The sequence below is a fragment of the Hypanus sabinus genome, chromosome 3 (genome assembly GCF_030144855.1).
Source record: "Hypanus sabinus isolate sHypSab1 chromosome 3, sHypSab1.hap1, whole genome shotgun sequence".
NCBI classification, from domain to species: Eukaryota; Metazoa; Chordata; class Chondrichthyes; order Myliobatiformes; family Dasyatidae; genus Hypanus; species Hypanus sabinus.
This window is the reverse complement of record NC_082708.1, coordinates 26,085,212-26,100,862: the sequence shown is the minus strand read 5'-3', so window position 1 is coordinate 26,100,862 and position 15,651 is coordinate 26,085,212. Positions and strand designations below refer to the sequence as shown.

Genomic DNA, 15,651 nt, shown 5'->3' with positions numbered 1-15,651 from the left:
ACCAGCTGATACATCTTTGGATTGTAGGAGGAAACCGGAGCACCCAGAGGAAATCCACACATTCATGAGGAGAACTTACAAACTCCTGACAGACAGTGGTGAGAATTGAGTCAGGGTCACTGGTACCATAAAGTGTTGTGCTAACCACTGCCGCCTGTATTGGAGCAAGCTTCGATTATATTGATGATTGGCTTCACAGGTCCAATTCAACCCCGTACTCAATCAACTCCCAGTTGTGAGGGAGTTGTAGCGCAGTTTCTGACTGTGGCGTAGATGGAAATCTGGGAATCCTTTTCTGTGTTTGGATACTAGTGCATAAGGCATGAAAGGAGTTAATCCTGAGAGTAGGCTTGCCTGGAACAAAGCAATATCCATTCAGGAACAACACGTGCATGAATGTAGGTCATTTAAAGTTTCATAAGCTTACTTTTGAAGAATTTTAACACTGCGGTGCACAAGAAGAGGTTGAGATAAGTGACCAAACACTTGATCAAAGTGAAAGCTTTAAGAGCATCATGACTGGAATAGTTAATAACCATATAACAATTACAGCACGGAAACAGGCCACCTTGGCCCTTCTAGTCCGTGCTGAACGCTTTCTCTCACCTAGTCCCACCTACCTGTACTCAGCCCATAACCTTCCATTCCTTTCCTGTCCATATACCTATCCAATTTTTTTTTTACATAACAAAATTGAACCTGCCTCTACCACTTCTACTGGAAGTTCATTTCACACAGCTACCACACTCTGAGTAAAGAAGTTCCCCCTCGTGTTATCCACTAAACTTTTGCCCCTTAACTCTCAACTCATATCCTCTTGTTTGAATCTCCCCTACTCTCAATGGAAAAAGCCTATCCATGTCAACTCTATCTATCCCCCTCATAATTTTAAATACCTCTATCAAGTCCCTGCTCAACCTTCTACGCTCCAAAGAATAAAGACCTGACTAGTTCAACCTTTCTCTGTAACTTAGGTCCTGAAACCCAGGTAACTTTCTAGTAAATCCCCTCTGTACTCTCTGTATTTTGTATTTATGATAAATGGTAGGAATGCTGAATGGCAGCATGTTTAGTAAACAGTTTTACTTAAATGGTGTGAGACTGTTGGGTGCATGTTAACAGTCAGCACAAGAGCAAACAGAACTTGCTGGTTCAATGGTCTGCTCATGTAAGATAATGCAGTGCATTATTCCTGTGGAGCTGTATGTAAGTGGGGCAGAACTGTTTGCACTGGTAAGTGTTCCAAATTATAAAAGCCTCATGACCTGCAGATAGACCCCTCCATTGTTTGACAATGCATCCTTGATATTGTCCCTCATTCAAGGATGCGGGTACAACCCTTAGCAGTCACCTCCTACTATGCAAAATCCACACGGACCTCTAGGCAGGTGTTTGGATTCCATAAGTAGTCATCTCTCACTGGACACAGAGCTCAGCTTGGCACTACCGTTGGCCACTGCCAGGATCTTGACCCAACATTAAAGCCTCCAAGTATTACAGGAAGGATATTAAGGTTGAAAGAATGCAGAGAAGGCTTACAAGGATGTTGCCGGGACTGGAGAAACTGAGTTATAGAGGAAGGTTGAATAGGTTAGGACTTTATTCCCTGGAGCGTAGGAGAATGAGGGGTGATTTGATAGAGGTGTATAAAATTATTATGGGTATAGACAATAGACAGTAGGTGCAGGAGTAGGCCATTCGGACCTTCTAGCCAGCACTGCCATTCACTGTGATCATGGCTGATCATGCACTATCAGTACCCCATTCCTGCCCTCTCCCCATATCCCTTGACCCTGCTATCTATAAGAGCTCTATCTAACTCTCTCTTGAATGCATCCAGAGACTTGGCCTCCACTGCCTTCTGGGGCAGAGTATTTCACATATCCACCACTCTCTGAGTGAAAAAGTTATTCCGCATCTCTGTTCTAAATGGCCTACCCCTTATTCTTAAACTATGGCCTCTAGTTCTGGACTCAACCATCAGCGGGAACATGCTTCCTGCCTCCAGCGTGTCCAATCCCTTAATAATCTTATATTTTTCAATCAGATCCCCTGTCATCCTTCTAAATTCCTATGTATACAAGCCCAGTCGCTCCAATCTTTCAACATATGACAGTCCCGCCATTCTGGGAATTAACTTTGTGAACCTATGCTGCACTACCTCAATAGCAAGAATGTCCTTCCTCAAATTTGGAGACCAAAACTGCACACAATACTCCAGGTGGGGTCTCACCAGGGCCCTGTACAGCTGTAGAAGGACCTCTTTACTCCTATACTCAATTCCTCTTGTTATAAAGGCCAGCATGCCATTAGCTTTCTTCACTGCCTGCTGTACCTGAATGCTTGCTTTCATTGACTGATGTACAAGAACACCTAGATCTCATTGTACTTCCCCTTTTCCTAACTTGACTCCATTTAGATAGTAATCTGCCTTCCTGTTCTTGCCACCAAAGTGGATAACCTCACATTTATCCACTTTAAGCTGCATCTGCCAAACATTTGCCCACTCAGCTAGCCTGTCCAAGTCACCCTGCATTCTCATAACATCCTCCTGACATTTCACACTGCCACCCAGCTTTGTCATTGGCAAATTTGCTAATGTTACTTTTAATGCCTTCATCTAAATCATTAATGTATAGTGTAAACAGCTGCGGTCCCAGCACCGAACCTTGCGGTACCCCATTGGTCACAGTCTGCCATTCCAAAAGGGACCCGTTAATCACAACTCTTTGTTTCCTGTCAGCTAGCCAATTTTCAATCCATGTCAGTACTCTGCCCCCAATACCATGTGCCCTAATTTTGCCCACTAATCTCCTATGTGGGACTTTATCAAAAGCCTTCTGGAAGTCCAGGTACACTACATCCACTGGCTGTCCCTTGTCCATTTTCATAGTTACATCCTCAAAAAACTCCAGAAGATTAGTCAAGCATGATTTTCCCTTCATAAGTCCATGCTGACTCGGACTGATCCTTCTACTGCTATCCAACTGTGTCGTAATTTCCTCTTTTATAATTGACTCCAGCATCTTTCCCACTACTGACGTCAGGCTAACCGGTCTATAATTCCCTGTTTTCTCTCTCCCTCCTTCCTTGAAAATTGGGACAACAGTAGCTACCCTCCAATCCGCAGGAACTGATCCTGAATCTATAGAACATTAGAAAATGATTACTAATGTGTCCACGATTTCTAGAGCCACCTCCTTAAGTACTCTGGGATGCAGGCCATCAGGTCCCGGGGACTTATCAGCCTTCAGACTCAACAGTCTATCCAACACCATTTCTTGCCTAATATAAATTTCCTTCAGTTGATCAATTACCCTAGTTCCTTTGGCCACTATTACACCAGGGAGATTGTTTGTGTCTTCACTAGTGAAGACAGATCCAAAGTACCTGTTCAACTCATTTGCCATTTCCTTGCTCCCCATAATAAATTCACCCGTTTCTGTCTTCAATGTCCCAATTTTGGTCTTATCTATTTTTTTGCTTTTCACATACCTAAAGAAGCTTTTACTACCCTCCTTTATATTCTTGGCTCGTTTATCTTCGTACCTCATTTTTCTCTGCGTATTGCCTTTTTTGTTATCTTCTGTTGCTCTTTAAAAGCTTCCCAGTCCTCTGGCTTCCCGCTCATCTTTGCTATGTTATACTTCTCTTTTATTTTTATACTGCCCTTTACTTCCCTCGTCTCCCCTTAGGATCTTTCTTCCTCTTTGGAATGAACTGATACTGCACCTTCTGCATTATTCCCAGAAATACCTGCCATTGTTGTTCCACTGTCTTCCCTGCTAGGGTATTGTTCCATTGAACTTTGGCCAGCTCCTCCCTCATAGCTCCATAGTTCCCTTTGCTCAACTGTAATACTGACACATCCGAATTTTCCCTTCTCCTTCTCAAATTGTAGGTTAAAATATATCATATTATGGTCACTATCTCCTAATAGCTCCTTTACCTCGAAGTCCCTGATCAAATCCGGTTCATTGCACAACACTAAATCTAGAATTGCCTTCTCCCTGGTAGGCTCCAGTACAAGCTGTTCTAAGCATCCATTTCCGAGGCACTCTAAACTCCCTTTCTTGGGGTCCAGTACCATTCTGATTCTCCCAGTCTACCTGCATGTTGAAATCCCCCATGACAACTGTATCATTACCTTTGCCACATGCCAATTTTAACTCTTCATTCAATTTACACCCTACATCCAAACTACTGTTTGGGGGCCTGTAAATAACTCCCATTAGGGTCTTTCTACCCTTAGAATTTCTCAGTTCTATCCATACTGACTCTACATCTGCTATACATCACTCTATAGATAGAGTGAATGTAAGCAGGCTTTTTCCACTGAGGCCAGGGGAGAAAAAAATCCAGCTGTCATGGGTTAAGGGTGAAGGGGGAAAAGTTTAAAGGGAACATTGGAGGGCTTCTTCACACAGAGAGTGGTGGGAGTGTGGAATGAGCTGCCAGGTGAAGTGGTGAATGCGGGCTCACTTTTGACATTTAAGAAAAACTTGGACAGGTACATGGATGAGAGGGGTTTGGAGGGATATGGCCTAGGTACAGGTCAGTGGGACTAAGCAGAAAAATGGTTCGGCACAGCCAAGAAGGGCCAAAAGGCCTGTTTCTGTGCTGTAATGTTCTATGGTTCTATAGGAATATATTTAGTCAATATTTGTTAACTATTGGCCAGATCAACCTATGTGTAAGGAGCAACAAAAGCAAAACCAATCTGTTTTGATACGTGTGTCCAGCATGTCGGCTCCAAGTTCCTCAATAATCTATACACCTTCCATACTGGGAATTACAGTACATTGATGGCTTTTCATTATTCCCGAGTCCATATCGTTTAGCAGGTTGTCATAGGTTACAACAGGATATTGACAAGATGCAGAGCTGGAGTGGCAGATGGTGTTCAACCTGGAAAAGTGTGAAGTGATTCACTTTGGAAGGTCAAATTTGAAGGCAGAATGCAGACTTAATAACAGGATTCTTGGCAGTATGGAGGAACAGAGGGGTCTTGTGGTCCATTTCCATTGATCCCTCAAAGCTGCCATGCAAATTGATGGGATTGTGTTGGCCTTCATTAATCCTCGAGTTTTAAGAGCCATCAGGTAATGTTGCAGCTCTATAAAACTCTGATTAGATTACACTTGGAATATTGTGTTCAGTTCTGGTTGCCTCATTCCAGACATGAAGCTTTAGAGATGGTGCTGAGGAGATTTACCAGGATGCTGCCCGGATTAGAGTGTATGTCTTATGAAGTTAGCTTGTACGAGCTGTGACTTTTCCCTTTGGAGCAAGGGAGGCTGAGAGGTGTACTTGATAGATAGAGCTTGATAGACTAAAGACTTGATAGATAGAGCTCTTAAAGATAGCGGAGTTAAGGGATATGGGGAGAGGGCAAGAATGGGGTACTGATTGTGGATGATCAGCCATGATCATATTGAATGGCGGTGCTGGCTGAAAGGGCTGAATGGCCTACTCCTGCACCTATTGTCTATTACAACATGATAAGAGGCATGGATTGAGTGGAAAGTCAGAGACTTTTTCTCAGGGTTGAAATGGCTAATACAGGGGGCATAATCTTAAGGTAATTGGAGGATAATATGAGGAATGTCATCAGAATTTTTTTTTTACAGAGCATGAGGTGTGTGGAACGTTCTGCCACGGGTGATGGTAGAAGCAGATATATTAGGGACATTTAGGAAACTCTTAGATAGGCACATGGAAGATGGGAAACAGAGGAATATGTAGGAGAGAAGGGTTTGACTGATCTTAGAATAGGTTAAAAGTTTGGCATTACATTGTGGGCTGAAGGGCCTGTACTGTGCTGTAGTGTGCTAAGTTCTCAAATCCTGGTGATCCCTGCTCATTGTCACCGTTGACTGTGAAAGTATCTTAAAAAGATATTACAGTGGTGGTTTCAGAAGGCATTAATTCTGGCCTCACTGGTAATGCCTATATCCAGTACAGGAATTAAAATAAATGTCAGCTTGTAATGCAGACACAGAAATCAAGCATCAGAGACTGGGGAGTCAAAGTGCTATCAGACACACAGTGGCGTGAATGCTAGTCTCCTATACTTGTATGATTCACTGTTTTTCCTGTAGTGAAAAAGCCACTGCATTGAGTGATGTGACAACAGATTTAGATAAATATTGACTTTAAAATAAGAATCTACGTACTGCACAAGAAACAGAACTAAAGGAATCTGTTGGCTTCCTTAGAAGGAAATTGTATGTAATCATTTGTGGATAGATGTGTTGTCTGTTCACACCCAAGACGTCAAATTTAATACCACCCATGAACAAAGAAAGATCTGAGCATTTGGAACCGGTTATGTAATTCTTTTATATTATAACATCAGTTTATTTCTTGGGTTCCCATCGTGACAGAGGCTAGCCTTTCAGCACAATTGGTCACTCCATTTAATGACTGAGTGCAGTGGGAATGCAATGCAACAAAGGATCCAATAATGAGCTGGCAATTGTCCTGAAGATTTGTTCACATGGGATCTACTCGATTGCTGTGGAAAAGACCTGCTGAAAAAAGCAGGATAAATTATATTCCTGCTAATTATCACATCAAGCTATCAGCAGCAAAAAGATGAAAAGTGCCATTAAACCTTCAGTGGCCTTTACTCTGTTCACTTGCTTTGTTTGGGTTTATCCAGTGGTAAATGCCAGTTCAAAACCCATTTATTTAACCTTGCTTTTAACTAGTGTCTTTTTGCCTTTTATTTTCATGTTTGCACTTTATCCCATTGTAAAGTACTTGAACTACATTGTATGAAAAGTGCTTTAGAGAAAAAAGTTATTATTTTTTATTATTATTAATTTTTTCTCAGCTCAAGCTGGTAAAACTTGAGGTACAGGCACAGCCAAACACACTCATTTCTCAATTGCTGGGAACTTTTGGATTATTCTAGTGGTGTGTAGCATAGTGGCTTTCTGGAAATTTACATAAATATTGCTGTGTAGGCCTAATTGCTTAATGCTATTGTGTAGCGACTTTGGAATGATACCAATTGTTGCTATTACTAATGGGGCAATGTATACCTTGTTCATGTTCCATAGTCTTTCAATTTCCTCTTCTAATTCAGCATATTTCTGGTGTTTTTCAATTATTTATTTCTGTATGTTGTGTGTGTTTGGAATGGCTACATCTGTTAAGTAAGTTGTTCTTGCTTGTTTATCCTGTGATATTCTATCCGGATGGTTATTATTGATTGTCCTGTAATGGACTGGTAGTAATAACATCTGTAGGACTCTGGCTCTAAAACCGATCAGGCCTGTATTTATAGTAAGGAACGATGTCTTTTGTGAGTTTGTATTTTAAAACAAGATTTTGGTAGATGATATTTGTCACTTGATTGTGTTTGTGTAAGTAATCAGATTGAGTTAAACTGCTGCAGGATCCTGTAATGTGTTGGATTGTTTCTGGTTTCTCTTGGCATTCTCTGCATTTATCATCTTGGATTTGTTGGTCTTTTATTAATGTCTTTTTGATAATTTTTGTGTTAACCACCAGGTCCTGTATGATCACAAGGAAACACTCTGTTTCAGACTATTAATAATTATTATTATTTACCACTGTGTATCAAGGAGATGAAATCCAGAGGTTTATGAAACCATGAGGGGGATAGATCTGGTGAATAGCCAAGTCTTTTCTTCAGCATTTGGGAGTGCAAAACTAGAGGGCATAGGCTTAAAGTGGGAGGGGAGAGTTTTAAAAGGGACCTGAGGAGAAACTCACTGAGTTTGTGAGCATGTTTGGTATATTATCGGAGGAAGTGGCAGGGACTAGTCCAATTATGATATTTAAGAGGTATTAGGACAGTTTTATGGATAGAAAAGGTTTAGAGGGCTCTGGGGAAAATGCAGACTAATGGGACCAGCATCATTCAGCAACTTTCCCCCAATTTATTTATTTATTTATTTAGTTTACAGCTTCATGGCTCATTGGCTCTGAGCAGGAAATTTTTTACACAGCCTGGAAACTGCACTGAACTTTAATAAAACACTCTATGCAAGACAATTCCAGCTATGTGCTCAGCCGTATTTCTGATACTGTGCGGCCGCACACCTGCACAGCTTAGAGAGAACAGTGTGGGTCAGCATGGGCAAGTAGGGTCGAATGGCCTGCTTCCATAGTGTTTAGTTCCATGACTTTATGACTGGAAAAAAGGGAAAAGAACAACATTTGGTTAAAATCAGCATCAAAGAGTCTCTATAAAATTGAGATCAGGGAGATATTTTCCACTCGCTGAAGCCATATGTAGCACAGGAGAGAGTGCACATGCTCACTGGAGGCAAACAACTCCAGTCCCAGTGTGTGTTGTAGAGAGTTTTTCATGGCAGCCTGAAAGGCTGATCATTTCCAGTTGCCTCACCAGTGACCATGAGGTCACAAGTGTACAGTAGATGTCCAAGGTCATTTACAAAGTGTTCAGATCCATTTGCAGCTCCTCAGATAATGAGGTAATCTGTATTTGCATCCAGAGCTGGAATGATCTGTGATGAGGAACATGTGGCACGGTGAGTCAATAACCATCTCCAACAGGAAAGAGCGTAACCATTTGCATTGGCATTCAGTGCTATTGCTATTTTCACATTCCTTGACATCATTGTCTGGGCAGCTTTTTTAGATTAGATCAAGATTTAGTATTCTGTTGTGAGTCATCTCCTGGTACCCCAGAGTTTTGACCCATTCATAAGGTTTGAGTCAGCACTGCATTTGAATCACACTGGCCTGAATTAAACAGCTCAGATGAGATACAGTAGCCTCATCACCTCAAATCCTACCTCACAGAAGGTATTCTCTCTTCTCCCCTCTTCCATCAGTTATAATCTTGAACTTCTTCAGTAGCTTTATTCTTCATTTTTACCGGTTTAACTTATTCTAGCTCAATGCACTGTGCACTGATTTGATCTGTATGAACAGTGTGCAAGACAACTATCTTAATAGATGTGATGACACTGAATAAACCAATACTAATACCAGTACAAATCCATCACCATTAACGATGATTGTCCATCACTAATGTACCAAGGTGTACCAACTACACCATGCTAATATATCACAAGTGAGACCTAGAGAGATTTGCTACCATTGACTGAACAATGTATCTTATTTCTAATAAGACAGCAGATTACCCTCATTATTGCATCCCACTATCCCATTGGCCACTGGTTCAGTCCTTTTTCAAAAAACTGTAAGAATAGTTTCAGCACCTGTATAACATAAATTTATTCAAAGCATTATTTCTAGTCCCTGCTATATTAATTAGCTTAACTATACAGTAACACTGACATATTCTGCAAATGATTAATTGTAGCATTCTCCCTCAAGAGTCATAAAAAGGTTAAGGCAAGCATCAGGCTTTATTTCTCAAAGAACAAAATTAAAGCATAAGGTAAAAACATTACACACAATTCTTATCAAATACAGCTGGTAGTCTGCATGGTTGCTATGAAGGATATGGAGACATTAGAGAAGGTGCAATAATACATTTACAATATCTGTGAGAACATTCTCATAAAAAAATGAACAAGCTAGAGCTGAGGTATTTAAATTTGCAGTTTAATAGAAATGACACAGAAGGAGTCTTGACAGTGTAGAGAGCAACAGGACTAACAGCCGCCAAATTAGTCACTGGGAAATTAAATCCTCTTGGGCACAGAAATGGAGAGGGGGAGAATGTAACGATTGAAGGAGGGAGGAAGGGATAGAGGGGCAGGATAGATAAAGGGAGAGAGAAGGGAGTATTGGGCTAGATTGTGGAGGAGAAAGGGGTGGAATTCACCACCAAAGGGAATGGGTGGGATACAGATAACAAAAAGCTAGTGGAATATCTGAGAGAGGATTGTGCGGATGGTAGACCATAAAATTGCTGTGGAATATATGAGCTAAATGTTCCCTGTGTTTGTTTTGCACAGTGGAATAAATGTCTGTCATTTTTGATCCTGGGTTGAGCTGTTATCCATTGTTATCTTGTATTCATCAGGTATTTGGCAGCTATTTTTTTTAGTGTGATGGACCAGACAGTCAGCCATTCTTGTCTGGCACTTGGTGTCAGGATTGGTCTCCTTTCGGATTAACCGGGTCACAATATAAACGACCCTTGTATTTTTTACGAGTCCGAGTGGCTAGCTCGACGCTCAACCCGGCACGGATGGAAAGTGTGCTTGGAGGTGGCCCGACTTGGACTCGAACTCGGGAGCCTTCGCTCCGGAGTCTGGCACTGATGCCATTGCGCCACCAGCCGGCCATTTGGCTGCTGATTTTCTTAAAAGCCCCAGAATAAAGCTTGACTGTCCCCCGCAGTCAAATTGCTTCTCCCCACTCTAACAGCAAGTTTTATCTTTTCTGAGTTGCTCATACTTCCATTATTATCTATCATTTCTGCCTCTTGTCATATCAAAATATAATGATTTCCTCTGCAGTTCTTTTCAGAGGTAGAAATTAACCAGGAAAGATTGCTATGCAGTTTTGTATGACTTTGGCCTTGTTTACTCATGCCCCACCAAGCTGTGTTTTTAAGGCATGATGCGCTGAGCCTGAGGCAAAAAATGAGCTAATTCTATGTTGTTCTTTCCCCGCAGCTTGAAGACGACATAGTTGCCAAAGATCATTACTTCAGCACCATGAAAAATTTTGCACTTCAGCTTTCTTCAGAAGACTGGGTGATTCTAGAGTTCTCACAGTTGGGGTTTATAGGTAAAGGAAAACTCTTTGAAGCAGAAAGCCAGTGAGGAAGCACACCTGGTAATGTCTGTGCATTTTAACATCAAAGTCAAACAGAAATAACACAGAAACTAGTTGGACTAGTGATGGATAATAAAACCACTGTGTCTTAATCATTTGCTAGCACTTATAGTTATTTTAATTGAAGCAAAGTATCATTTTGCAGATTGCTGTTTTAGACTGCTTAATTACCACCTCCATAAAACTGCCTTTGATGCATGAACAACCTGCCATTTAATACTAACTCTTTATTTCCATGACATTCATTCCTCTGCTTCTTGCTCACCTTGAAAGCCTTGACCTTATTTTCAAATCATTCCCTGGAGGATCCATCTGAGCAACTTCTCCATATCCTGTAGTGGGGGAGTTTAGGACCAGACAGCACAGCCTCAGAATAAAAAGATGTCCTTTTAGAGCAGAGATGAGGAGGAATTTCTTTAGCCAGAGGGTGGTGACACTGTGGAATTCATTGCTACAGGCAGCTGTGTTAGGGTATACTTAAAGCAGCAGTTGATAGGTTCTTGATAAATGAGGGTGGCAAAGGGTATGGGGGAAGACAGGAGAATAGGGTAGAGAGGGATAATGGATCAGCCATGATAGAATAGCAGAGCAGATTCAGTGGGCTGAATGATTGAATTCTGCTCCTCTGTCTTATGGTCATACAATCCCAGTCACTCAAGCACTCCCCGTTCCAGGTTAAAGTCCTCTCCCTCCTCTCTCATTGTTTCTGATTCTTCTTTGCTTCCTGTTCACCCGCAACCCCACCCGCACCACCAAATTTGCTCCATTTTATCGTTCTTGTGGTTTTATTTCCCACTCCCCATTCCTCACTGCTGTGCTTTGATTGTAGCTTGTCAGCATCCTCAGTCCCTAAGCAAGGACCTTTCAAATGTTTTCCACAGGCAGGCAGCTACGGTTATGTAAATATAACTGTAGTTATACAGTCCATAATGCAAATTATATTTTTCTCATTCTTTATCTTAAGCAAACTGCTGTACACACATTATGCATTTACACATTTTAATGAATGTACCAGTGCCAGGTGACTGTATCCAGAACACTGAGACAGAATTGAGCTATTTAGCTGGCAAGTCTACATGATCTGTGACCTAATTTCATATGCCATCCTTTCCACCATATCTAATAACACCTTGCTAAAAATAAACCATAAAGAAAGATATTTAAGATGCACTCTTGATGTAGCAACAATTTTTTTTGTGAAAGAGTTCGCGGTGACCACATGTGGAGGGCTTTCCTAACAAAAGGTCTGGTTCTGATTTTTAAAGTGTGCCAGCTACACTCGATGGCCTCTTTGTTAGGTACCTCCTGTACTAAGTAAAGCAGCCACTGAGTGGATGTGCGTGATCTTTGCTGTTTCAATGTGTTACGTATCTAGAGATGTTCTTATGTACAGCACTGTTGTAATCCATGGTTATTTTAGTTATAGTCACCTTGCTGTCAGCTTGAACCAATCTCATTATTCTTCTCTAACCTCTCTCCTTAACAGGGCACTCCCCCCCCCCCCAAAAAAAGGCCACTCGCTGGGTGCTCTTTTGTTTTTTGCAGGATTTTCTGTAAACTGTGTCATGTGTCAAAATCTCAGGAGATCAGCAGTTTTTGAGATACTCAAACCACCCTGACTGCCATCAATAATCATTCCACAGTCAAAGTCACTTAGATTACATTTCTTCCCCATTCTGATGTTTGGCTTGGACAACTAATGAACCTCTTGGCCACATCTGCATGCTTTAATGCATTGAATTGCTGTCATATGACTGGCTGACTAGATTTTTGCATTTATGGGTAGGTGTACCTCATAAAGTGGACACTGAATGTAATCCTATACACCCCTTTCAATCAGTGGGTTTCTATTATCAGTTCCCCTTAATATTTTGGAAACATGGATCAGATCACCCCCAAGCATTCTGATTTTTAGAGACCACAATCTAACTTTTTGCAATTTCTTGTATTTCTATTTTGGAATCCAGGTGTAGTTTCACCAGTCAGCAGTGCATTCATTTTGAAGAAGACAATTCTTCCAAAGACGTGGTTCTCAGAATTGCCAACAGCACTTTAGTGAAATCTGGCTAGGGCTTTACAGCAGAATGTTTGTCCTCTGCACAGCTTGAGTCTTCAATTAATTTCATTATTTTAATAGGACCTTAAACTGAATTATGTAGATGAACCCACTAAATCTCTTTATATCTCAACTGCTTCTGACGTTTCAATTTTAAGAGTTCTTAAATTAAATGTTTTCTTGGTTTGTTTTGTGCCCAGTCTTCGAAGCTGGATACAAAGTTAAAATAGAAAATAATGCTTTGGGTTGAAGGCCAGTTGTCCAAATGAATGATCCTTTCAAACCACAGACTATTTTCTTATCATGGCTGTGAAGCAGTCCTCATCCTCTCACCTATTCTTGAGAATCTGGCATGGATAGTACCTTCGCTCTGTCCGCAACAGGGAGAATTTCCTGGAGGCCAACTTTCTTAATTTCACTCCCAATTCCTATTCTGACGTGTCAGCCCATGACCTCCTCTCTTGCCATGCTGAGGCCACTATCGGGCTGAACGAATGTTGCCCCATACTCCGAACATGAGAAAGTCTGCAGATGCTGGAAATCCAAAGGAACGCAGGCAAAATGCTGGAGGAACTCAGCAAGTTAGGCAGCATCTATGGAAAGGAATAAACAGTCGGTGTTTCAGACTGAGACCCTTCCTTTGGACTGAAAAGGAAGGGGGAAGACACCAGAATAGAAAGGTGGGGGGGGGATGGAAGGAGGGTAGCTAGAAGGTGATAGGTGAAACCACACAGCATGCACATTAGTTTCTCCAACATCTGCTACCCCCTCCTCCTTCTCCATTCCCCATTTTGGCTTCCCTCACCTGCCTTTCACCTCCATCCTCTGTCCTTTTCTTCCAAGGTTCACTCTTCGATCAAATTCCTCCTCCTTCAGCTCTTTTCCTTTTCCAGCTCCCACCTTCTTACTTCATCCACCCCTCCTCCTCTCACATACTGTCCCCCTCAAACACAAAAGTTTCTGCAGATGCTGGAAATCCAGAGCAACACAGACACAAAGCTGGAGGAACTCAACAGGTCAGGCAGCATCTGTGGAAATTAATAAATAGTTGACGTTCAAGGGTCTTGGTTCGAAACCTCATTTCCATAGATGCTGCCTGACCTGCTGAGATTTCCATAGATGCTGCCTGACCACATTTTTTGTGTGTTGTACCTTCTCCCTCACTAGGTTTCACCTATCACTTTCCAGTTTCCCATGCATCTTGTTACTTTGGCTTCTTCCCCCTTCCTGAAGAAGGGTCTCGGCCCGAAATGTTGACTGTTTATTCATTTCCACAGATGCTGCCTGACCTGCTGAGTTCCTCCAGCATTTTTTTTTGCATTTTGCAAGAGTAGTACACCTCACCAAATACTGAGTGTATTAATTCAGCATTACTGAACTTGATCTCAACAGTAACTTGTGGCAGATTGGAGCACTTCAGCTGTTCATTAAAATGATATTTTAAAAATTCATGACTGAAATGAAACAATTAGAGGATTTTTTTTCATTGTCAAGTATTTAATATCAAAATCAGAAACACAAATGGCTGGAATCACTCTAGCATCATCTATGGACAGAGAATTCAGTTTAATATTTCAGGTCAAAGGAAGGATCTTCCCTGCAGAGTATTAACAGCATTTTCTGTTTTTTTTTTAATATCGGATTTCCAGTACCTACATATTCATTTTTTAATTTGCATTTATCATCATTAAGAGTTTGGGGGAGACTTTTACTTCAGCACAAGTATGCACTCAGTGGCCACTTTATTAGGTACAGAAGTGGAACCTGGTGTGCAACGTTCCCTCTAGTTTTTAGTAGGGAGTGTGCACAAAAATCCAATGTTGTACTAATTTTTTTTTCCTGTGACAGAAGTATCTGTACACTGAATGCACACATGGCACAGTTTATGTAGGTTTGCAAAATATTTGACATAAAACTGCACAGAATAACAACAAAGTAACATACCTATTTAAGTCACTCAAGTTATTTTTTTCTCTCTCCTGTCTTTGGCATTTACCCACTCTTTGTGAACTCTATCTAGACTAATAGAACTTCCTTCCATCCAATTGATAGCTTGATCCTCATTAACATATCCAAATGACATTCACCTAAACGGTTTCTCAGCTTGTTTTTGAGTCGATTCATTAGGCTAAAACCTCGCTCACAGTCCACACTGGACGCAAGAAAGGTTCCCCCAATGTCCATCAACTGTGCAAGGTCGCAAAACTGTTCATTTTGAAGTACAAATGCAACCATTTGAGCAAAGTTTGAAATCAGTTTGGATTTAATTTCTTCTTGCACGGAAAATTGGAAATCATTAAACTGTCTAACTATTATAGTATTTTCAGCTAGAAAATCATGATATTTTAAGACTTTGATCTCCTCTGGGTTTGATAGTTTTCGCTCTTGCCCATCAGTACCCAACCGTAACATGCATAGCACTCCTGTAATGGGTAATGACAGGTACTGTTATCTGAGCTTTTGTACACCGTCCAAATGCGATTTACTTGCCAAATGCTGCTTCAAAAAGTCAAGTTTCCAAATATCATCCCACTTCTTTCCACTAGCAAATTCTCCAGCAACTTTCGCATCACGACAATACAAACAGATAACTCCAGTTTTTTTTTTAAATCATACATAAATATGTCTCGTAGCTGAACGTTCATGACCTCATGAGTTTTCGGTGTAGCAGTTTCTATTTTGTTAAGCTATTCAACTTCAAACAAATTTCCAGTTCTTTTGCATTTCATGCCCTTTGCTTCTTTTGAATTTTTTTTCAATAAAAACTCAGTAAGCTATCTACAGGATTTGAAACAGATCTTTGTAAACTTTACGATATGAACACTATCTGCCAAAGA

General features: G+C 41.0%; 1 protein-coding gene across 2 annotated transcripts in view; it reads left to right on the top strand.

Moving 5' to 3' along the window:
• mgat4a (alpha-1,3-mannosyl-glycoprotein 4-beta-N-acetylglucosaminyltransferase A) overlaps positions 1 to 15,651 on the top strand; it is a 293,401-nt gene that overhangs the window by 209,407 nt on the left and 68,343 nt on the right. For both annotated transcript variants that reach the window (XM_059963900.1, XM_059963901.1), the window contains exon 8: positions 10,596 to 10,710. In XM_059963900.1, the coding sequence (XP_059819883.1) occupies positions 10,596 to 10,710 (115 nt within the window). The remainder of the gene's footprint in view (positions 1 to 10,595; positions 10,711 to 15,651) is intronic.